The sequence below is a fragment of the Macaca nemestrina genome, chromosome 15 (genome assembly GCF_043159975.1).
Source record: "Macaca nemestrina isolate mMacNem1 chromosome 15, mMacNem.hap1, whole genome shotgun sequence".
Taxonomy (NCBI): domain Eukaryota; kingdom Metazoa; phylum Chordata; class Mammalia; order Primates; family Cercopithecidae; genus Macaca; species Macaca nemestrina.
The window spans coordinates 106,327,160-106,350,557 of record NC_092139.1 but is presented as its reverse complement, the minus strand read 5'-3'; the positions used below and the strand labels follow the sequence as shown (position 1 = coordinate 106,350,557).

General features: G+C 48.0%; 2 protein-coding genes across 3 annotated transcripts; one reads left to right on the top strand and one right to left on the bottom strand.

Moving 5' to 3' along the window:
• Positions 1-658: 658 nt before the first annotated feature.
• LOC105464440 (Josephin domain containing 1) lies at positions 659-18,542 on the top strand. Of its 2 annotated transcripts, XM_071080605.1 has the most exons (6): positions 659-784; positions 1,032-1,328; positions 1,508-1,841; positions 14,728-14,856; positions 15,023-15,217; positions 16,151-18,542. In XM_071080605.1, the coding sequence occupies exons 3-6, from the start codon at positions 1,657-1,659 to the stop codon at positions 16,248-16,250; spliced, it is 609 nt and encodes a 202-aa protein (XP_070936706.1). In that variant the 5' UTR covers positions 659-784; positions 1,032-1,328; positions 1,508-1,656; the 3' UTR covers positions 16,251-18,542. The 2 variants fall into 2 exon arrangements, with proteins under 2 accessions (XP_070936706.1, XP_011710655.1); XM_011712353.3 differs by having other exon boundaries at positions 705-846; positions 1,032-1,841.
• A 1,713-nt stretch (positions 18,543-20,255) lies between these two features.
• On the bottom strand, positions 20,256-22,856 carry LOC105464442 (translocase of outer mitochondrial membrane 22). Its single transcript, XM_071080606.1, has 4 exons — positions 22,699-22,856; positions 22,353-22,471; positions 21,476-21,593; positions 20,256-20,714 (listed from the first exon to the last, which is right to left on the bottom strand). The coding sequence occupies exons 1-4, from the start codon at positions 22,813-22,815 to the stop codon at positions 20,640-20,642; spliced, it is 429 nt and encodes a 142-aa protein (XP_070936707.1). The 5' UTR covers positions 22,816-22,856; the 3' UTR covers positions 20,256-20,639.
• Positions 22,857-23,398: the final 542 nt, after the last annotated feature.

The window sequence follows — 23,398 nt, the reverse complement described above, 5'->3', positions numbered from 1 at the left end:
ATACTTCGCGCAGAGGTCTCTGCAGAGAGGAAAGCCACCGTGAGAAGAGCGGGGAGCCCCCAGGCAAGAGGGCAGTGGCTTGTGTGTAGTGAACTGAAATGCGACACCACGGAACTGCAACAGGAGTCTCCTTTCCACTTGAAATGTGACTCAAAGCGAGGCACCTACCCTTGGCGCTCCCTGGACAGTGCGGCACGGTCGGGCCCACTAACCAAGGCAATTTGCGCCCGACCGAATCAGGTGCTCCAAAATCCCCCCTGGTGAGCCGCGCGTTAGCCACACAGAAAACAGTCAACGCAGAAGGAGCGAGAACGTTCGGCCGAGAAGCCTGGCCCAGAGAGGGGAGGGGTGCGGAAAGCCGCGGACGGCAGCCGCTGGCCTACAGGACTCCCTCAGGCCGCCCCACCCCGCCCCGCCAGGGACAGCGCAGAGCCGAGCGGCTGGACCCCAATCCTGCCGGCCGCCGCCGAGCTCCGCAGCCCGCAGCCCCACACCCACTGCCTCCGCCACACCCCAACCGTTCAACTTGGCCCGTACACGCCCGGCGTCCCCGGCTCCCAGGCCGGTGCCGATGACGTCACACCTACGCTAGGCGTGACGCCATGGCTGGGAGGAGCGAGGACGGCGCCAGAGGGCGTTTCCGGAGCACGCGTCGGGCGGGGGCCGGTGACGTCGGGCTCAGGTGCGCGCGCCCGCCCGCGCGGCCCAGTTGGCGGCCCGCACTCCAGGTGGCGGCCGTTGTCGGAGGGGACGGCTGGCGTTGAGCGGTCCCGACGGCGTTGGGGTCTGCAGCCAGGGGCGCGGCGGGAGGGCGTCTGGGCCTGCGCTCACGTGACGGGCGGGGAGGTTGGTGTAGGGGCGGCGAACCGGGTGGGTCCGGGCTCAGGAGCGCGAGGCTGACTGTCCGGCCCCACCCCTTGCGGGCCAACCCGTCGCCGCGCGGAAGGAACCTTCCCTCGGGCAGGGGCCGGCCCCGCCGCGCACTTCCCGCGCCAGCTCGCCGCTGACCGGAGTTGTCTCTTCCTCCGCAGGGCCGCGGCCAGAGGGCGAGAGTCCGCGCCTTCCGAGGGAGCCGCGCCCTGCGGGCCCCACCGTACCCAAGGGGATGGAGGGCTGCCCCCGAGGCCCCCGCGCGGCTCGCGGTCCCACGCCTGCCGGCCCGCGTTAGCTGCTCGACTCGTGCGCGTTATCCGCCACCCAGGCCTTGTCTCCCGAGTCAGTGGCGTCGTGGTTCGAAAGAAATGGAAGAAAAGGAGCGATGTGACCGATGCTGTTCGGTCCTCCTGCTTTGAGGCCTGGCTTTTGCAGAGGGAAACAGCAAGAAAATCGTGGGGAGTTTTGAGGGGGGTGGGAGGGAAGGGTGGGGAAACGGAAACAAGGTCTTACATTTTATGGGTTTTTTTTTTTTTAATTCTGCAATTTGACAGTGGTAGCAAAATGAAAGTAATCCAAAAGTTATTTTTCTCTTGAGAAAAGAGGTGGGTTTTTTTTTTCCTTTTGATTCCAGTCTTTTCTCCCAGTGACAAAGCATAAATCATGGACACCAGAGAATAAGGTGAACCTCAGGAACCCGGAAAAGACTGAGAAGGTTACATTCTTCTTCTGGAGGGAAGAGTAGGGTGTTTATAGCCATCTCTGGAACCTAAAACAAAAAACATGAGTTGTGTGCCATGGAAAGGAGACAAGGCCAAATCTGAATCATTGGAGCTGCCCCAGGCAGCACCCCCACAAATCTACCATGAGAAACAGCGCAGGGAGCTTTGTGCCCTCCACGCCCTCAATAACGTCTTCCAGGACAGCAATGCCTTCACCCGGGATACGCTGCAAGAGATTTTCCAGAGGTAGGGGACCCTTCTCCTTGGCATCTTGATACTTACTGATATTTTTGGATTTCTGTGGGTGGGATAATGTCTCAAGTTTCATAAACCTTTAAATCTATAGGTATTAGCTAGATGCCATTAGCAGGTATCAGGGACACAAGACAGGAAAAGATAATCACTACTATGTATCGGGCGCTCACTGTGGGCTAGGAAAGTGCTCATATTCTCGGCTGTGTTTTCTCGAGTGATCTGCTCAACAATCCCATGGAATACGTGTTAATACGTGGTGTTATTTCCATTTTACTGATGAAGACACATTTAGTTCCGTACTTTGCTCAAGGTAACAAGACTTGGAGCTGGGGTTGAATTCTTACATCTATGCTGTTGACCACTATGCTAAATGCCTCTAAAGTTCTGCTGCCGAGGAGTTTACAGTCTAGAAGTGGGACCCGATACGTACACGTTCAGTCGCCTGTCATCAAAGGTGGAATGTGGTGACTACCACAAGCAAGAGGTATACACAATGCTCAGCTTTTCTGTGAGCCATGTGCTGGCAGTGGCGCTGTTCGTACATTGCTTTGTGTAGCCCTCCTAACAGTCATTTCACTGCCTGTATTTTACTGATAGAAAGGTCAGGTAATATGTCCAAATAGCTTCTAAATAGCAAAGTTATAATTTGAAGTTGACTCCAGATCGCCTCTTTCTCCTTTATTCTAGATGGCCTTTCTTACCCATTTAGAACAAATGCCACCCCACGGGTTAGTAGAGGTTCAGCTTTTGGCCAAGCACGGTATAATCCCAGCACTTTAGGAGGCCGAGGAGGGTGGATCACCTGAGTTCAGGAGTTTGAGACCAGCCTGGCCAACATGGTGAAACCTCGTCTCTACTAAAAATACAAAAATTAAGTCGGGTGTGGTGGTGCACGCTTGTCCCAGCTAGTCGGGAGGCTGAGGCAGGAGAATCGCGTGAACTCGGGAAGTGGAGGTTGCAGTTAGCCGAGATTGTGCCACTGCACTCCAGCCTGGGTGACAGGTCTCAGAAAAAAAAAAAAAAAAAAAAAAAAACTCAGCTTTTTTCTCTTTGCTTTGATTTTCTAGAATTACTTTAAAGGTTTTGAGAGTCAGTTCTGTGGTGTCTTGATGGACACAACAGCATATCTGCAGTCCATAGCAACTCAGATGGTGATCTTGCCTGATGACCCCAACTAGAAAGGGTTAGGCCCACACAGTCCTCACTGAAGAGGAGCTCAAGCGTTCTTCAAGCAGTACATATTGACAATTCCAGAAGACCTTTTTCTTACTCTCTTAGCTTGGAAATGAAATTATTGCCACATAGGGACCAGAATTACAGCTGGTAGCAACCTATTTGGGGTGATTTGTAAAACACAGGTATGGACCATTTGCCCTGAAAGAGCCAGAGGCTTACTCTTAGAAGAATGTTAATCCCCAGATGCAGACAAAACTATAATGAGAGTAATTATTTTCCAATGCCAGTAGTAACCAGAGTAATGCCTTACCAGGGTAAATATGTTATTTGCATCATGGCCATTATCTGGCAGCAAGTAGAATTGACTCTTCAGGACCTGGGGCACTGGGAGGTAAGATAATTTGTCTCAGATCATCAGGTCATGTCACTGAAAGGAGAACCCAGTACATTGGACTGCTTCCTTTTGGCCAGCCGTTAGTATTTCTCCTACTCCTAATCAGATTTGCAAATTATTTCCTGATCTAAAACTAGGGAGAAGAAAGGACTCAGGGTGAAATACCTGAATGTGCTTAGTACTTTGTGATATGTACAGACAATCTTGCAACAACCTCACCAATAATGAACTTAGGAAACTAGGATTCATTTTAGGCGATTTGCCCAGTTTCACCCACTAGTAAATAAATTCCAGAAACAAGATTCTGTGTATCCAGTCACACACTGGTAGAAAAGTTTTCACTTCTGTACGTTTGGCCCCTGATCTGACTATGGGAATAATGATGGAATCACTAACACGTATGAACACTTGGTGCAAAGCACCAGTCTGAGTGCTTTCCTTGTGTTCACTCAGTCCTCATACTGATCTTCCAAGATGGATTCTGTTGCTGCCCATTTTTCCAGATGAGGAAATCATGGCACAGAGAGTTCATAGCTATTGATGGCAGGATTTGGCCCCATGCCTTGTGACTCTAGAACCCGCCCCACTAACTGCTCTCCTGTTTCTCGAGTACTGGAAGGGCCTGTAGAGTGCTGTCAGTAGCTGTTCCTCCAGCTGCTGAGCTGGGCCAGTACTGACATTCTGGACTATGTTCATCAAGCGTGTGTGGATGGTAACAGGAGTTTCTCAGCTGTGTTCTCCTGAATACAAGAATGGTAAATATTTGCTAAATGCCCACATGGAACGAAGATCCTATTCCTTTTGAAGCTTTGGCGAATTGTACTGCACTCCCCAATTCTAGCAGCATAATAAAAAGATCCAAAAAGTGCTGGCAGAGGCCGGGCGCGGTGGCTCAAGCCTGTAATCCCAGCACTTTGGGAGGCTCAGACGGGCGGATCACGAGGTCAGGAGATCGAGACCATCCTGGCTAACACACTGAAACCCCGTCTCTACTAAAAAATACAAAAAACTAGCCGGGCGAGGTGGCGGGCGCCTGTAGTGCCAGCTACTCCGAAGGCTGAGGCAGGAGAATGGCGTGAACCCGGGAGACGGAGCTTGCAATGAGCTGAGATCCGGCCACTGCACTCCAGCCCGGGCGACAGAGCGAGACTCCATCTCAAAAAAAAAAAAAAAAAAAAGTGCTGGCAAGCCAGCACGTAAGGGCATGTATTCTGTCCCAATTCCATAAGTGGAATTCTGCGTATAGTATTTTATATTGAAACAATGTGTGAATAGGTAGGAACAAAAAATAAAGAAGTGTGAAAGGAATCTAGAGGAAAAAGCAAAGGGAGAAGAGGTGAGGGAGAGAAGATGGAATTTTTTAAACAAACACTGACTAGCTGCCTGCGGAGTGCCAGGCACTGTGAGGCACCATAGAGAAAACAAGTCAAACAGGCCTCAGCCCCTGAGAAGCACTTCTCAGCTATCCTTTAACCAAGCCTTGAGATTAGATTTAAGTGAAGTTAGAACCCTGGCATTTAGAGCAATTAAAAAGTGAAAAGTGATCGATTTGGACCTTAGCAGAAATAATTCTATGCTGTTTTAAAGTGTGGCTAGTGAATGGTAGAAATGGGAGGGAAATGTTGATAAGCACTATTTGTTGAGAGGAAGTTCATCCTAGCAGTTGAATTTTAGCCAGAAAAAAGAAGCAAAATACAAAAGCAGGGTGGAGTTTCAACAGAGTTGTGGATATGAGATGATTCATGCTTAGAAATGAATAGGAACTCAGAGCTAGGCTAATGACTCAACATGGCGGCAACAAGGACAGGGAAGAGAGGAGTCAGGTGTGTCAGAGGCTTGGTCCAGGATTTGAACATAGTGGTAACATCTGCAAAAAGAGGTCATTTGTTTAAAAAGCATCTGTTTTCTACCTGTGAAATTGGAGAAAAGATAAACTGGGCAAGTGTCATCAGTGTATATGTATACAGATGTAAATATTCGAGCTCATCATTTTATGTAAAGAATGTGGGCCAGGCACAGTGGCTAACCCCTGTAATCCCAGCACTCTGGGAGGCAGAGGCGGGCAGATCACCTGAGGTCAGGAGTTTGAGACCAGCCTGGCCAACATATAACAAAACCATGTCTCTACTCAAAAATACAAAAATCAGCTGGGCATGGTGGCACACGCCTGTAGTCCCAGCTACTCAGGAAACTGAGGCAGGAGAATCACTTGAACCCGTAAGGTGGAGGTTGCAGTGAGCCAACATCGCACCACTGTACTCCAGCCTGGGTGACAGAGTGAGACTCCCATCTCTCAAAAAAAAAAAAGTGTCTAAGGTTTGGAAAAAAAGGGTCATAGAATCAAATTATATGATTCTCAGAGGCTGAGGCCTGTTAGACTTGTTTTTTCTATGGTGCCTCATAGTGCCTGGCAGTCCGTGTAGATCAAATTATATGATGGCAGCTTTGCTAGGTTGTTTTGAAAATACTCAGGCCTGAAACATTTTCACTAGACTCATCCCAGTTTTTAAGTGATCTGATTCTTGCATCTAGCTCTGCATTCCTCTCCCAAATAGGATTTTTCCCCCCACCCGAGATGGAGTCTTGCTCTGTCTGCCCAGGCTGGAGTGCAGTGGCATGATCTCAGCTCACTGCAACTTCCACCTCCCGGGTTCAAGAAATCCTCCTGCCTCAGCCTCCCAAGTAGCTGAGATTATAGACGCCCACCACCACGTCCGGCTAATTATTGTATTTTTAGTAGAGACGGGGTTTCACCATGTTGGCCAGGCTGGTCTCGAACTCCTGACCTCGTGATCCACCCACCTTGGCCTCCCAAAATGCTAGGATTGCAGGAGTGAGCCACCACGCCCAGTCTTGGATATTTAATATTAAAATGTATCCAGGGCTGGGCTTGGTGGCTCATGCCTATAATCGCAGTACTTTGGGAGGCTGAGTTGGGTGGATGACTTCAGCCCAGCAGTTTGAGACCAGCCTGGGCAACATAATGAGACCCTATCTCTACAAAAAAATTTAAAAATTAGCTGGGCATGGGGGCCTGTAGTTCTGTAGTCCAGCTACTTGGGAGGCTGAGATGGGAAGATGACTTGAGCCCAGGAGGTCGAGGTTGCAGTGAGCCATGTTCGTGCCACTGCACTCCAGCCTGGGCAAAAGAGTAAGACCCTATCTCAAAAAAAAAAAAAAAAAAAAAAAAAAAAGGCAAAAAGTAGCTTGGTATCAAGGGAAAAAAATCTAATGAAAGTTGGAAGGGACAAAGAGATTGGGGATATTGGTGAACGACTAGCATTTTCTACCACAGAGGGTGACTATTCCAGCCTCCCCATTACATAGTCCCTGAGCAGGTGGAAGGGGCCACATTTAAAAGTGGGTGATTATAACTGAGAAAAGTTGTTGTTAAGTATTAACCTCTAGAGACTTGAATTCTCTTGTCCAAGGGCTAGGCAAACATGTAGTAATAATAGCTAACATCTACAGATTACTAATGTGTGCCTAGCTCTTTGACCCATGCCTGATTTAGAAACATCAGGAAGTTCTGAGCCATATTTTCTGATGTCACATCTCTTCAGATCTGATAAGGAAAGAAAGAATTAGGGTGGGGAAAAGAATCTTGATAAAATGTCTTCCATTTCCTTTTTTCATTAATATCTAAATTCATCACCATAGTCAGACACAGTGGAAACCATGAGAGAGGAACAGGGACTTATCTGAGGACACAGACAATGGGGACACCTGGACTAGAGCCTGTCTTTTCACTTTTTTTTTTCCTGAGACGGAGTCTCTCACTCTGTCTCCCAGGCTGGAGTGCAGTGGCACGATCTCGGCTCACTGCAAGCTCTGCCTCCCAGGTTCAGGCCATTCTCCTGCCTCAGCCTCCCGAGTAGCTGGGACTACAGGCGCCCACCACCATGCCTAGCTAATTTTTTGTATTTTTAGTAGAGATGGGGTTTCACCATGTTAGCCAGGATGGTCTTGATCTCTTGACCTCGTGATCCGCCTGCCTCGGCCTCCCAAAGTGCTGGGATTACAGGTATGAGCCACCGCATGCGGCCCGTCTTTTCACTTTTACATCACTTCACATCTCATGGCTCTAACTTCTGACTGTGATGACAGAAGTGAGAGGCTCACTTTGTAGCCCAGAATTTTTCTTTTTTTTTTTTTTTTGGATTTTAACTTTTATTTAAATTTAATTAAATCTAAATAACACGCAGAAATTGGCTACCATATTGGACAGCACAGCTCTGAAGAGTTCAGTGGGAAGCGTTTTTGTTTATCTGTGAAATAAATCTGCCTCACCTACCTCACAGAGGTGTCTGGAACAAACAAGGTGATGAATGTGAAAGGACTTTACTCACAAAAGGGATCTGAAAAGACAGCAGTGTGAACTGAGTGGGCTTATTCATACAACTCTTTATATATATACATTTTTTTTCTTTTTTTTTTAATTTTTGAGTTGGGGGGTCTCACCTTCACCTAGGCTGGAGTGCAGTGGTGCGATCTTAGCTCACTGAAACCTCTACCTCCCAGGCTTAAGCAATCCTCCCACTTCAGCCTCCCGAGTAGCTGGAACCACAGGCATGTGCCACCATGCCCAGCTAATTATTTTATGTGTTTTACTTTTGGTAGAGATGGGTTTTGCCATGTTGCCAGGCTGGTCTCGAACTCCTGAGCTCAAGTGATCCGCCTGCCTTGGCCTCCCAAAGTGCTAGGATTATAGGCGTGAGCTACTGCACCTAGCCTGTTAATATTTCTGTTAAATGGTGCTTGCCAGGCTGTTTTGATCTGTTTACATTTCTGTGTCTCTGATTTGACCCTGAGCCCTTTGAGGGTAAGAACCAGTAGGACTGTTTCACGGTTGTACCCCCACAGCCAGTGGCTGGCATGTAGCTTGGTGCTCATGTTCAAGTGAATGAAATGTCTGCAGTCCAGAAGGGACTCCTGGCAGCAGGATCCGAGGTTTGTGGTGAAAGCTGGGTGGGCAAAGAGAAGGGGGCCGAGGGGAGGAGGCGGGTCAATACAGTGGTGAGACAGAGTGAGGGCTTCTGCTCCCCCACTCAACATTTGAGACCCATCCAGAGAGAGCAGGGAGCCAATTCCTGAAGCCAGAAATACTTTCACACAACAGAGTATGAGGCTTGTGGGAGATTAATTGAGAAAGGCTGGTCAGAGGAGAAATGATCTACTCAGCACATTCTGCTCATTGAGGAAGGCCAAATTGATCTTAAAATTTCTGCCTAGCCAGGATTCTGGGGGTGGGTGCTGTGGTTTCCTTTGATTTGATTGATGGTGTCGGGGTTGAAGGTGATTCCTCAGGCTCTCTACCCTTCCAAGCCTTCCTCTGCTCTTCTGGCGAGTGGAAGAGGGATTCTAGAAACTCTCCAACAGAACATTTGAGGAGGTCACTGTCTCGATTATTGTTTTCTCCACTCATGAATGACCAGGAATCACTGTGGGGGCTGGGTGTCCTATTTTGCATGAATTTGAAAGAAACTTTATTGCTGAAGACTCTCGGCTTCTGTCCCAAACTGAGTCACAAGAACTTGATTTATTTTTACTCCGCACCCCTCTGATTGCTTTCTGAGGGTCCTTCCACTAGAAAGAAATTACACTGTTGGAAAATCAGAGAGGAAACTTCGCAGTTCCAGCCTGAAAACAAAAGCAGGCGTGCAGGCATCTCTTCAACCCTCTCTCTCCCAGCGGAGGGACACTGGGTCAGCTCATGCAAGAGTCTGCAGAGCTGTAGCCCAGAATTTCTATGGAAATCATTAAGACAGTCCTGAACAGGAGTTTGCCGAGGAGTCTCAAGAATACTTTCCACTGGAATCATCAGGATCCCATGGAACTCAGTGGGACTGGTGTGTTGAAATATCCAGAGCACTGTCCAGTATTGTTTAGGGTAGAGGCGAATCCTAGCCCTGCCACTCACCAGCTATGCCTGACAATGCAAGTCACCATAACCTTTGCACCTCAGCTTCCATGTTTATGGTATCAAGATGGCTGGAAGTGATAAAGCCCGTAAAAGCAGTTAACACAGTGGCCACTTGATTACTGTAGCATTTTAATTGAAGTCTGGAAATGTGGCTAAAAGTCTGTCTTATTTTTTGAGACAGGGTCTTGCCTCATCCAAGCTGGAGTGCAGTGGCCCTTTGAGGCTTACTACAGCCTCACACTTCTGGGCTCAAGTGATCCTCAGCCTCCCAATGGTCTTTGTAGACAGCCTGATGGAGTCTCATGGCACAAGAAGATTAAAACAGTGTCTCCAATTTTAATAAATTTTTGCAATCAAAAAAAAAAAAAAAAAAGTACAAGCAAGTGCTGGTATGGTGAATACACTGGGTGGGCCCCACTTATTCAAATGACCATTCCTCTAGAATGAGATGGAAGCTACTCTCAACATTTCCTGTACTCAGATTGCCCAACATGTGTTGAGTTGCCAGTGCCTAGCTGTGAGGGATATAAAGAACTATCCAGGAATTTAGTGTTTGATTGAACATATATAAAATAACTGAATTCTCCAACAGTTCTATAAAATAGTAATTATTTCCATTTTTACAGGCAAAGTAACAGGCATGGAGATTAAATCTCACAGTTAGTGCTGATGGTGCTTGGATATGAACACAGATATGTATGGTCCTCACTCTCCCTCCTTTTTCACAGAGGATCCAGGGAAGATCCTATGGAAGAGATAGGGTGTGAAGAAGCTGTAGGATTTGGCTTGGAACAGGAAATAGGATAAAAGAATAGAGGCTGCTGGCACAGTGGCTCAAGAGGGAGGCTGAGACAGGAGGATCAGTTGAGCCCAGGAGTTTGGGGCTACACCACTGTAATCCAGCCTAGGTGACAGGAAGAAAAAATAAAGGCCATATGATCATGGTGCCTAAAGTGCACTAAGCCCAATGAGAGGGATATAGCTGGCCAGGTGGGGCCAGGAGGTACCAGCCAGGCAGTTGGTACCATTGTCAGTTCCTGTGTATACAAGGGGAAGTGAATTGATGCCTTGGTGAATTTGGCAGGAACATAGAGGCTGAATTGGTGGAAGGAACACTTGGAAGCAAGGTGATCAATTTAGAAATCTGTTTCAAAAGTCAAGGTGTGAGGTGAGGAGCCTCTGGTTAGGAGACAGATGGAGTGGTAATAGGAACGGATTTGAATCCAAGACAGAAGATGAAGGATGGGGAAGAAAGATCATTGGAACCCTGGTTCTATAAGTTATACCTCAAAACAAGTGTGTGGTAAATTTGTTTGGAAACTAAAACATATTTTATAACCCCTTGCCTTGAGACTGAAGGTGAAGATTAGCATGTTAGGGACTCCAAGAATTCTGCAGGAAACCCATTTACCTACTTGGTTCATTCAGCTGTTACTGTATTGGCTGCCTTCTGGAGTCCTCTGTTAATGAACATGGAAATGGCATCTCCAGGAGCACTCTTGGGAAGCGCTGCTCTAAGGTTTGAGCCTGGTAGGGAGTTTGATGGTGAACGAGGTAGAAGACTGAGCATTTTGTTGGAGCCGTCATTCATGTACTGGTCAGAGACTTCACTGAAAGGAACAAGAAGCTATTAGAAGCTTGGGAAAGGGAAAAGAACCAATTATATCTGGGACTAGCCCTTCTTTCATGTGTTCTCTCTTTTTTTTTTTTTTTTTTAAAGACAGAGTTTTGCTCTTGTTGCCCAGGCTGGAGTGCTATGGCACAATCTCGGCTCACTGCAACCTCTTGCCTCCCAGGTTCAAGCGATTTCTCCTGCCTCAGCCTCCTGAGTAACTGAGATTACAGGCACCCACCACCACACCTGGCTAATTTTTTTGTATTTTTAGTAGAGACAGGGTTTCACCATGTTGGCCAGGCTGGTCTCAAACTCCTGGCCTCAAGTGATCCTCCCACCTCAGCCTCCCAAAGTGCTGGGATGACAGGCGTGGGCCACTGCACCTGGCAATGTGTTCTCATTTAATCCAAATGTGCAAGAACCCATGGAGAGCCTTTGTCTTTTTAAGCTATGTTTCAGCCCCAGGCCTCAGGGACATAGCTGGCCTCTCCTCTTTTCAAGCCCCCACCCCCTGCCACTCTGATTCTTGGGTCCTTGCTGTAAGATAGCAAAGCGTAACTTTGGGTTCAAATGAATCCAGGGTTGGATCCTAGTTCTGTCACTTGTAAGTGCTCATGGGCAGGTCAGTTAAAACCACCAAACCTCACTTTTATGGATCTATACAATAGAAATAATTCACATCCTCATAGGTTTATTGTGAAGATTAAATGAAATGCAAATTAAAGTACCTTATCATAGTGCTTGGCACAGAGGTTTTTCAATAAGTGGTAGTTATCATTACAGGTAAGATAAAGTTTGGTTGCAGATTTCTTTGCTAGCCCTGGAGATGAGCATATAAGCCCTTTTAAGAGTCAGTTACTAATGTTTACAGGGAAAGAGAAGGATAACAAAAATAAACACTGAACATTTCAGCAAACATTCCTTGGGCACCTGTCTTGTGCCAGGCACTCTTTAGGCCCTAGCAATGTAGCTTTCAGATAGTCAAGGCCCCTGCTGTCAGTCTAGTATAGAAAAACAGACCAGGGCAGGCGCGGTGGCTCAAGCCTGTAATCCCAGCACTTTGGGAGGCCGAGACGGGTGGATCACGAGGTCAGGAGATCAAGACCATCCTGGCTAACACGGTGAAACCCCGTCTCTACCAAAAAAGACAAAAAACTAGCCGGGCGAGGTGGCGGGTGCCTGTAGTCCCAGCTACCCGGGAGGCTGAGGCAGGAGAATGGCGGGAACCTGGGAGGCGGAGCTTGCAGTGAGCTGAGATCCGGCCACTGCACTCCAGCCTTGGCGACAGAGCGAGACTCCGTCTCAAAAAAAAAAAAAAAAAAGAAAAGAAAAACCAATGAGAAACCCATCTGGTAGTGACAGGGCTATAATTAAATCAAAAGGTTGATGTGAGGTGGTGACTGGGAGAAACTTATGGTTGGGTGGTCAAGAAAAGGCCTCTCCGGAGGTTACAGTGAGCTGAGATGGCTCCATTGCACTCCAGCCTGGGCAACAGAGCCAGACTCTGTCTCAAAAAAAGAAAAAGAAAAGAAAAGGCCTCTCTATGGCAGTAACATTTGACACCCAAACAATAAGGAACTACAGAAAGAACATTCCAGACAGCGGGAACAGTGAGTGAGTGCATGAGTGCACAGTGAGAAAAAGAGCTTTGTTTTTAGAGAACAGTAAGAAGGTCAGTGTAATAAAAGGTAAGAGATGAGATCTGCAGGACCTTGAGGGCCTTGCAGGCCAAAGGAAGTAGTTTAGAGTGTATTTAAGTGCTTTAGGTGCCATTGGAAGGTTTTAAGCAGTGGCAGCAGTATGTTTGTTGTTTTTAATTTTGGCTTTTTTTTTTTTTTTTTTTTTTTTTTTTGAGACAGGGTCTTACTCTGTCACCCAGGCTGGAGTGCAGTCATGGCTCCCCACAGCCTTAACTTCCCTGGCTCAGGTGATCTTCCCACCTCAGCCTTCCAAGTAACTGGGACCACAGGTACATCCCACCATGCCCACCTAATTTTTGTATTTTTTTGCAGAGGCAGTGTTTTGCCATGTTGCCCAGGCTGGTCTCTAACTCCCAGGCTCAAGCGATCCTCCCACCTTGGCCTTCCAAAGTGCTGGGATTGCAGGCGTGAGCCACCACCCCCGGCCAGGAGCATGGGTTTTTTTTGGTTTTGTTTTTGTTTTTGAGACGGCGTCTCACTCTGTCACCCAGGCTGGATGCAATGGTGCAATCTCGGCTCACTGCAGCCTCTGCCTCCTATGTTCAAGCAGTTCGCTGCCTCAGTCTCCTGAGTAGTTGGAACTCCAGGCGTGCACCACCACACGTGGCTAATTTTTGTATTTTTAGTAGAGACGGAGTTTCACCACGTTACCCAGGCTGGTCTTGAACTCCTGACCTCAAGTGATCTGCCCACCTCACCCTCCCAGAGTGCTGGAATTACAGGCATGAGCCACCGCGCCTGGCCAGGAGTATGTTTTATATTTGAAAAATACCAGTATTGCTGGGTACAGTGACTCACGCCTATAATCTCAGCACTTTGAGAGGCTGAGGCGGGTGGATCACAAGGTCAGGAGTTTGAGACCAGCCTGGCCAACACAGTGAAACCCCGTCTCAACCAAAAATACAAAAATTAGCTGGGCATGGTGGCGGGCGCCTGTAATCCCAGCTACTTGGGGAGCTGAGGCAGGAGAATCGCTTGAACCCAGGAGACGGAGGTTGCAGTGAGCTGAGATCTCACCATTGCACTCCAGCCTGAGCGACAGAGCAAGACTCTGACTCAAAAAAAAAAGAAAAGAAAAGAAAAGAAAGGAAAAAAATACCAGTATTTTTGCTGTGCACAGAAAAATTTAAAAAACACTTTACAAGGTTTCTTAAGTTTTTTAGAATTGACATCCTTGGCCTAATGTCTTGATTCTTTTCTGGAGATGGCATGTAGTAGCCTCTTGAAGATGCACTTTATGTCCTGAAGAACTCACCACACTTCCCTTTCTCCCCTTCACACAAAGCCCAAAGGTATTCCCCTTGAACCCTTCCTTCAAAATGGCCTTTCCTCAGCTCCTGGCCTGACAAGTTTATGAAAGCAAAATAATAGGATTAGAAATGCCTTCAACATGGACCTTGTCTTGAAATGCAGACTGGCTAAAGCAGCCTGGAAGTAAATGACTTCAAGCTGGGTGGGCAAACCAGTGCTGCAGCTGAGTTTTGTTTGCTGGGCACAACTTTTTTTTCAGTTCATTTATTGGGTATTTTAAGAAAAATTTATTCAAGTACCACACACACACACACACACACACACAATGCCTTTAGGTGGGTCATGCATTCCAGTTTCACATAGGCCTCACTGCTTTTTATTGCCTTATGTCCAACCCCAGTTTATACATTTGTGTCACCTGTCTAGGCTCCTGTATGCCTTTCAGTATTTAATGATTAATGATTACCAAGTGTACATGCCTTAAATAGAAAGCAGGAGTGACAACAGTTACTATCCATGCAAATGAAAATATTGAATCCTATTTTCCAGTGTTGAAAAAAAAGGCTTACATGAGGCAGGAAGATCAGTATCAGGAGGAAGACTGCAGAAAGGCTGTGGGAGGCTGGGATTTCATAAGTGAGGCTCCTTCGTGGAACAGTTACAAAATACTTAGGTAGAAGCCGGGGAAATTTCACTTGAATGTTGGGAAACTAACTTCCAGGAGCAGTGATGTCAAGTGCTCTCTACCCCCAGTAGTGCAGGGTCAGGAGGGGTTAGCCAGCCCAGCAAGTCTCAGCCTCCTCTTTTCACATTGGTAGGTTGTCTCCAAACACCATGGTGACACCTCACAAGAAGAGCATGCTGGGAAATGGCAACTACGATGTGAATGTCATTATGGCAGCACTTCAGACCAAAGGCTATGAAGCTGTTTGGTGGGACAAGCGCAGGTAATCTGAATCAGGCTTGACTTGATGGAGAACAGCACGGTTGTGGTATAAGCTTTTAGTACTTGGGCTCATGGCATGAGTGGGGAGGTAGCCATTTGTGGTATTACAGCCAGGGAACCTTGGGAAGTGTGCTGCCTCAGATTCTGCCACCATTTCTCCCCTGCAGGGATGTCGGTGTCATTGCCCTCACTAATGTCATGGGCTTCATCATGAATCTGCCCTCCAGCCTATGCTGGGGTCCACTGAAACTGCCCCTCAAAAGGCAGCACTGGATCTGTGTCCGAGAGGTGGGAGGGGCCTACTACAACCTCGACTCCAAACTCAAGATGCCGGAGTGGATTGGAGGCGAGAGCGAGCTCAGGTAATCAGCACCTGTTGTGACTAAGGCGCTAGGCTGCTTCATTTCTTATGTTGGGGACACTGAGCTCATCTCTGGTTATTTGACAAAGGAAATGAAATTCCTGTGCCCTTGGATTCTCTCCCTACCTTAGAATCATAGTGTCTTGGACCTGACCCTAATCTTCGATGACCCACCAGTACTTTTAAGTCCTTTTGGTAGGGAAGATGCACAGCCTGAGATACCAACCTTCTGGTCTGGTGGGGCTGGCATTGTAATGTTCTCTCCATTTAAGACAACTGAGACAGTAGTTGCCAGTTCATAGAAAGGAAGACAGACATTCAGGCCAAGGAGGACTGAATTTCCCTAGGACCAAAGAACATTTATAAAAATCCTTTAGAGGTGGTGGCTCACGCCTGTAATCCCAGCACTTTGGGAGGCCAAGGTGGGTGGATCACCTGAGGTCAGGAGTTCGAGACCAGTCTTGCCAACATGGTGAAACTCCGTCTCTACTAAAAATACAAAAATTAGCCAGGCGTGGTGGCGGGCGCCTATAATCCCATCTGGTCAGGAGGCTGAGGCAGGAGAATCGCTTGAACCCAGAAGGCAGATATTGCAGTGAGCCAAGATCATGCCATTGCACTGCAGCCCAGGCAACAAGAGCAAAACTCCGTCTCCAGACAAACCAACCAAAAAAAGTCCTTTATAGTACTTTGGGTACTGTTATTCACAGATCCAGCTACTGTTGGCAGTAACTATAAGGATGAGCAAAAATTTAGGTTGGAATTTTAAGTGGAAAGATTGGAGGGCAACCAAACGTGGACCCCTCCAAAGCCAGATGACTACAGAAATGTGTTTTGGGCGCCACGGGTATAGTAAGGTTTCAGGTGACTTTGTGGTCCTGAGACTGGAATTTGCAACTTGACAGTATTTCATTTTTTGTCTCTTTTTCCATAGGAAGTTTCTAAAACATCATTTGCGAGGAAAGAACTGTGAACTCCTGCTGGTGGTACCAGAAGAGGTAGAGGCTCATCAGAGTTGGAGGACTGACGTGTAGCAGTTCTCCCCAACCTCCCTCTCGCCTCAGCCCCCAGTCCTCTGTGATGTGCTGTGGCCTCTACAGTGGGTCTGCCCTTCCCACTTCCCCAAACATCTCATCGGGTTTTTCCCCTTCAGATCTGACAGTGCAATAGGACAGACGTGTGGACTGTTGTAAGAACTACCCCGTGTTTTGTTCCTGGGCAAGGAAGGTAGGAGCTCTGTGCACTCAAGGCCAGCGGTCACAAACCCTTGTTTTATTTAAGAGAGGAGAAAGTGGAGCGGGGAGGGAATCCTAGCTTATTTTCCCTTTTCTATGAGGACTTGACATAGGTTCTGCTGAGTTGTCACTGCTGCTCCACACTCACCTAGAGATGCTGTCTCCACTTTCCGTCCTGTCTGGGTCTGAAAACAGTGGGTCTGAAGATAGTGCACACAAAGCCCATGTGACTGGTTTGAAGGACCCAGAGCATAAAGGTCTCTCAGGAAACCATGTCCAGAACCCTAGCAGCGGTACAGTGAGCTGTCTCCAACCCTTATCCCCGGGTTTAAGGGTGGTTTATGGCCACACATGGAGGATTTTTTTTGTTGTTGTTGTTTGAGATTGAGTTTCACTCTTAGTTGCCCAGGCTGGAGTGCAATGGCATGATCTCGTCTCACTGCAACCTCCACCACCTGGTTCAAGCAATTTTCCTGCCTCAGCTTTCCGAGTAGCTGGGATTACAGGTGCCTGCCACCACGCCTGGCTAATTTTGTATTTTTAGTAGAGACAGGGTTTCTCCATGTTGGTCAGGCTGGTCTCGAACTCCCGACCTCAGGTGATCTGCCCGCGTTGGCCTCCCAAAGTGCTGGGATTATAGGCATGAGCCACTGCACCCGGCAGAGTTTTATAGTGAAAAATTAATTAATATTCCATGCTAATATTCCAGTATGAAGTAAGATACTGAACAGGATGTGGCTAAAGCCAAACTGGGACAGCCACGGGGTGGCTTGGTTTCTTCACTCCAGTGTTGTCCCTACCATTTCGCAACATTGATTTAGGAGGCTCTGGGACAAAAGAGAAGCCAAAGAGCAGTTTTCCCAGTTTACTTACTCTGGCAAAATCAGAAAAAAAAAGTCTGCCTTTGACATCAAATTCCACTAATTTGGGGCAGAGTTGGGTGAGGAAAGTATTGTGAAGATAAGCTGCTTGGAATAGGGACAGCCAGAATTTAGTAGACGCTCTAGGCTCAGAGGCTGCCACTATAGTGCCAAGCTCCGGCTGGGTGGTTCTGTACTGTATGGATGGAATAGGACCTGGGTTGGTCATCTTTATGTCGTTTCCTTTATGTATCAATGGAAGTTCAACCTGCCCCTACCTCTTGAAATAGTTGTAGGCCACTTTTCTCTTGTAACTTTGGAAAACAAAAGAGGAGAAATAAGTATACCACACGTGTGTCTCCAGAGTGGATGTGGTTGCCTCAAGGCAGGTGGGCAGGCAGGGGTGACCCGCTGGCCCTCAGATCAATGATCTCAGTGGGTCTGAGAGCTTCCCCACTGGCCAGACTTCTCTCCAGCAGCAAAGCCAGCCTGGGGCTTGCATGTTGATCCTGAGCAAGCTTAACGGGGTGAAGCTGAGGCTTTCTCCCCCTGTGACTGGAGTGCATGTTGACACCAGCACTTTTTCTGCACATGTATCTTCAATCCAACAAGGCCATTTTTTTTATGCTGAGTAACAGGCCACCAAGCGGCTACTGCATTATGTCTTCTCAGCAACCGGCCGCAGTCTCTTCTGCACCATTTTCTACACCAGACCTGCTTGGCACCACAGGGAGCTGTTTTCCTGCCCTGTACAATGACATTCCAACCACCACCAGCCAGACGTTACAGCCAACCTTGCTGATTGTCACAAGCAGGACCTTGGGGCCACTGGCACTGTCAGAAATAGTAAGCCATTTCTTGGGAAGAGGAGGAAACTCCTCTCCACAAATCTGCTTGGGCCTGTGCAAATGGCACTTCAAAGAGTCCCCATGCACTTGGAGTCCATGAGCCAATGGGATATGCAAAGACGCTTAAACATTTCAGGGCTGGTTTCTCTGTTCATATCCAATCCTGGTGCTTAGGAACAGGGACCCATGCTGATGCCCAAGGGCAAAAAGCCCCACTTCCTTTAAGGAAGTGAACAGGCCTGACCCTGATGCCCAGTAACGGGCAACCCTAGGCTTTTTGTTTTTCTTGCTTTTATTCCTTTTTGTTGTTGGCCTTGTGCTGGGTTTGTTTACAAAAGATGTATTTTGTTTAACCAAATATTAAAAATGGAAAACTCCGTGTATGTCTCCTTGTCTGCCTGAGTTCTATAATTGTGTAAAGAAAAATAAACTTAAGTATGATGCTGTTTTAAAAGGAATTCATTGCCAGCATAAGTCATCTTTTAGAGACATCATGCTTTAAGTCTTTCACCTGAGAAATCCAGACAAAATACTCACTGAAAAGGGATTTGGTTCAAAAGATGTCCCCAAGACATTTTTCAGTACAACTAATTTTGACAGTTTGAATAATCCATGTAAGTACAAGTTTGTACCACACTGGTGACTAGTGTTTTTCCCTAGTTAACAAGTGAAAGATCATGCGTCTGCCCAGCGGGCCTGGGCCCAGCCTCACTATCCTGAGCACACAGCAGCAGTGTTCTGTAGTTGGACTGCCTGGATTTGAATCCAGGTCTAGCACTTAACTCTGTGGCCTTGAGCAATTACCTTTCTGTGGCTGTTTCCACTTCCGTAAAATGGGAACAATACCACCGAAATTGTAGTGTTGGTTTATCTAATAAATAATTCACATAAAAGGTTTACTCTGGCCGGGTGTGGTAGGTAACGCCTGTAATCCCAGCACTTTGAGAGGTCGGAGGCGGGTGGATGGCTAGAACTCAGGAGTTCAGGACCAGCTGGGGCAACATGGCAAAACCCTGACTACCAAAAATACAAGAAACTAGCTGGGCATGGTGGGCGTGTACCTGTAGTCCTAGCTACCCAGGAGGCCAAGCTGGGAGGATCATCTGACTCTGGGAGGTAGAGGTTGCAGTGAACCCAAATGACACCACCTGTACTCCAGTTAGACCTGGTCTCAGGCAAAAAAATTCTGTCCCCCTCCCCTATTCCCCAGAAATCAGTATTATGTTATTCCCCACAAATACTTTATAAATTACACAGTGTCACAGACTAAAGTAGTACATAGACCCAATCCTTTGTTTTAGGCTGCTGGATCTCAAAGTGACTGCCTAAATTCAGGGCAAAGATTGCTATGAAGTACTTGGCTAGGCCGGGCGCGGTGGCTCAAGCCTGTAATCCCAGCACTTTGGGAGGCCGAGGCGGGTGGATCACGAGGTCAGGAGATCGAGACCATCCTGGCTAACATGGTGAAACCCCGTCTCTACTAAAAATACAAAAAACTAGCCAGGCGTGGTGGCGGGCGCCTGTAGTCCCAGCTACTCGGAGGCTGAGGCGGGAGAATGGCATGAACCCGGGAGGTGGAGCTTGCAGTGAGCCGAGATCGCGCCACTGCACTCCAGCCTGGGTGACAGAGCGAGACTCCATCTCAAAAAAAAAAAAAAAAAAAAAAAAAGAAGAAGTACTTGGCTAAAAATGAATTTCTTCACTTTCGGAAACAATTTGGGCCTATGGGTGTTAAGACGGAGGTGCTGCTGGTTTAGATGAGAAAATGTGAGGGGCAGTACGTGTCTCTGACCTGGTCTCGTTTCAAGGTACTTAGGATGACACTTTCAGTTGGAATCATTTTTAATATTTAAATACAAAAAGTGAGCACTGACTTCTGTTTTTTTAAACACACACACAGGTCTAACAACCAAACTGTGCCGGGGAAATGAACTCCTGATCTGTCTTCCACAGTCCCCATTCTGTGGCTGAAGCTGCAGCCAGCCTCCCTCCTCTTCATACATAGGGATTCAGAGTGGCCGCTTTACACTACAGGTGTAATGCATTTTGTCTTTCACATTGCGTGCATGTCCCTCCCCAACAGCTCCATTCTTTAAAAAAAAAAATTAAAAAATAAAAAAGGCAGTCGTTAATGGTCAGGGGCACATCCCTCCCACTGGCATCGGTTCCTACCCACAAGGGGAAAGTGACATCTTCCAGTTAGGAGCAATTTGGTGAAAGGAGTGGGGTGGCCAGAGCAGGAATAACCGTCTGCATGGCTGCACTCTGGTATCAGAGTGAAGACAGAAGTAAGGATAGTGTGGAGGGCACAGTTGCAAGTTGAGTCTTTCCATGAGACAATGTGAGGAGAATTCTCCCCACCAGGTTTAGATAGATCAATGTGCCAAAGTTAAAAAAAAAAAAAAATCCAAATAATCAGCAGTTCAAACACTTGAATTTCAAACTTATCCCACCGAGACAGCTCAAACAGCAGTAACAATCTAGATCTTTCCAGGAAGTGAGGGTAGAGCCCCTGGCATTCCTCCTGAGAGCCCTGTGTTAGGCCCTAGAAGTATCTGGAAAAGAAAAGGAGAGGTGTAAGGCATCATTCAGGCCTAGAGAACTTATTCTCACCATACCTGATGGGGCCAACGTCTACAGAAATAATACTGAAAGCACCATCAGACACTGAAAAGAGCATGGGCCTAATCCCAATCCCCACCCACACATTAACTGTTGGTCAACCCAGGTGCTAGAACAGGAGTCCCCAACCCCTGGGCCGTGTATTGGCACTGGCCCATGACCTGTTAGGAGCCGAGCCACACGGCAGCAGGTGAGCAGCAGGAAAGTGAGAGAAGCTTCTTCTGTGTTTAGTGCTGTTCCCCATTGCTCACATTACTGCCTGAGCTCCACCTCCTGTCAGGTCAGCAGCATTAGATTCTTATAGCACAAACCCCTGTGAACAGTGCATGTGAGGGATCTAGGTTGCAAGATCCTTATGAGAATCTCATGCCTGACGATCTGTCACTGTCTCCCATCACCCCCAGATAGGACTGTCTAGTTGCAGGAAAACAAGCTCAGGGCTCCCCCTCATTCTACATTATAGAATTATTTCATTATATATTACAATGTAATAATAGAAATTCAGTGCACAATAAATGTAATGCACTTGAATCATCTGGAAACCCCCCTACCCTCCGTCACCCCCACCCCACCGTCCATGTAAAACCTGTCTTCCATGAAACCAGTCCCTGCTGCCAAAAAGGCTGGGGACCAATGTGTTAGTGAAATAACTTGCGTCTCCACCACTGGCAAAAAGCCCAGGGTCTGGGCTTACCTGCCGCTGCTGCAGTTGCTGCTGTTGCTCCATTTGCAACTTCTCGGTCTCAAAAACAACGGGAAGAACCAGGATCATAAAGGAAGTGGTCCCAATCCACAAGGCTGCCCTGGAAAACCTGTAGAGGAAAACCCCCAGAGGGTGAGCAGGAAGACATGCAAACAAAACAGGCAAGAACTACTCAGTAACCAAACCTCTCACATTACATACTCCAATGGTTTTTTTTCTTTTCTTTTCAAGATGGAATTTAGCTCTTGTTGCCCAGGCTGGAGTTCAATGGCATGATCTCGGCTCACCGCAACCTCCACCTCTCAGGTTCAAGCAATTTCTCCTGCCTCAGCCTCCCGAGTAGCTGGGAATACAGGCGTGTGTCACCATGCCCGGCTAATTTTGTATTTTTAGTAGAGACAGTGTTTCTCCATGTTGGTCAGGCTGGTCTCGAACTGCCGACCTCAGGTGATCCACCTGCCTTGGCCTCCCAAGTGCCGAGATTACACACGTGAGCCACCCCGCCCGGCCCTACATACTCCAATGTTTTGATAAACGTATTCTACCCGCTCCTTGCACCATACTCCTACCAGAGACAGGAGGAGCAGCTGTGGTAGCTGTATCATCTAGTGATGGCGGTTTAACATTCTCCTGAGTTCTTACAAAGCTCCTTATTCATTAATTATCTCCAACAATCTGAAATAACCCCCACAACACCCCTGCCAGGTAAGAATCCCCATTTTACAGAAGAGGAAACTGAGACTCAGAAAGGATAGGGTACAAGTCCAAGGTCACCCAACACAGGTCTGCTGCTTCCAAACCCCGTGTTCTTTCACAGCACCACGGTCATCCCATGCACCTACCCAATGCTTTTGCCCTCGTTCCTTACCTGTACATTTTTTGAGCCACAAAGAGGGAAAGATCAAAAGTGGCTCCGGCCGCGGACCGGACCCTCTCCGGAAACATCTCCGTCAGGCCCCATAGTCTCTCCGACAGGGTCTCATCTAGCTGTGGTGGAGAAGACACGGGTCTTAGCCGAAAAAGCGACATCCATTCCTGGCCCCGCTGCGGCACTGGAAGCCGCCGAGCCCCACTGGAGCTAGGGCACCCCAAGGCCCAGCGGGGCCCCAACTCCGCCTCCCAAAGAAGCCGCTTCGCTCCGATCCCGTACCATGCGGATCTCACATCCACGAACTGGCCCGCTACCCGCTCCGCACTCCGCGAGGCCCTAGTACCTCCTCATCGTCGTCCTCCTCCAGCTCCTCCTCAGGCTTCTCCGCGTCGCCTTTCGGGAGCAATTCGTCCGGGGACTGGGGTTCCCCGGCACCGGCAGCAGCAACGGCGGCAGCCATGACTGTAGGGGACACCGGAAGCGGAAAGGAGGTGAGCGCAGCCGAACGACGGACGGAGCTACTTTTCCGGGAACCGAGGCGCGAGCCGGGAGAGAGCGGCGCCCTCTAGCCCCCGGGTCCTCCAGTGCCCCAGTCGGTCCGGCCGCCCTGGCCTTACCCGGGCGTTGGGGCTTCAGCGGGCATTAGCAGCAGCTGGGAGGCCTGTGAGAGGTTGCGGGGCGCCACTGCAGTCATTCTGTTCAGCGGGTTTAGGGTGAGCTCAGAAACCTGCTTTTCTTTTTTTCAAATGAGTTGTTTTAATTCCAGGTAATAGAGTTCAGAGAACAAAGATGAAAGGGCTGACTCTGGCAAGATTGTGGGGGCTTGTTTTACTTTAAATTCACATCTAGGGCAGGAGTGGCTCATCATCTCTTGATGATGTATTTTCTTTTTAACAAAAGTTTATTCATAAAAGTACAACAGGCTCCAAGACAACACTTTATTCTAAACTAGGTGGCCAAAGATGTTGCCGGGAATCGAGATGTTAAAACACGAATGGAGTCAGGCGCACCATCACCGCAGGCACAAGAGACAGTGGAACAGG

What these genes read in the sequence shown, in the direction of transcription:
- LOC105464440 (XM_071080605.1), top strand. Translation starts at nt 1,657, where the DNA reads ATGAGTTGTGTGCCATGGAAAGGAGACAAGGCCAAATCTGAATCATTG. An exon ending in CTGCAAGAGATTTTCCAGAG is followed by an intron (nt 1,842 to 14,727) that starts GTAGGGGACCCT and finishes TCACATTGGTAG; the next exon opens with GTTGTCTCCAAACACCATGG. An exon ending in GGAGGCGAGAGCGAGCTCAG is followed by an intron (nt 15,218 to 16,150) that starts GTAATCAGCACC and finishes CTTTTTCCATAG; the next exon opens with GAAGTTTCTAAAACATCATT.
- LOC105464442 (XM_071080606.1), bottom strand. Translation starts at nt 22,815, where the DNA reads ATGGCTGCCGCCGTTGCTGCTGCCGGTGCCGGGGAACCCCAGTCCCCG. An exon ending in GTGGCTCAAAAAATGTACAG is followed by an intron (nt 21,594 to 22,352) that starts GTAAGGAACGAG and finishes TTTCCTCTACAG; the next exon opens with GTTTTCCAGGGCAGCCTTGT. An exon ending in AGCAACTGCAGCAGCGGCAG is followed by an intron (nt 20,715 to 21,475) that starts GTAAGCCCAGAC and finishes TTTCTTTTCCAG; the next exon opens with ATACTTCTAGGGCCTAACAC.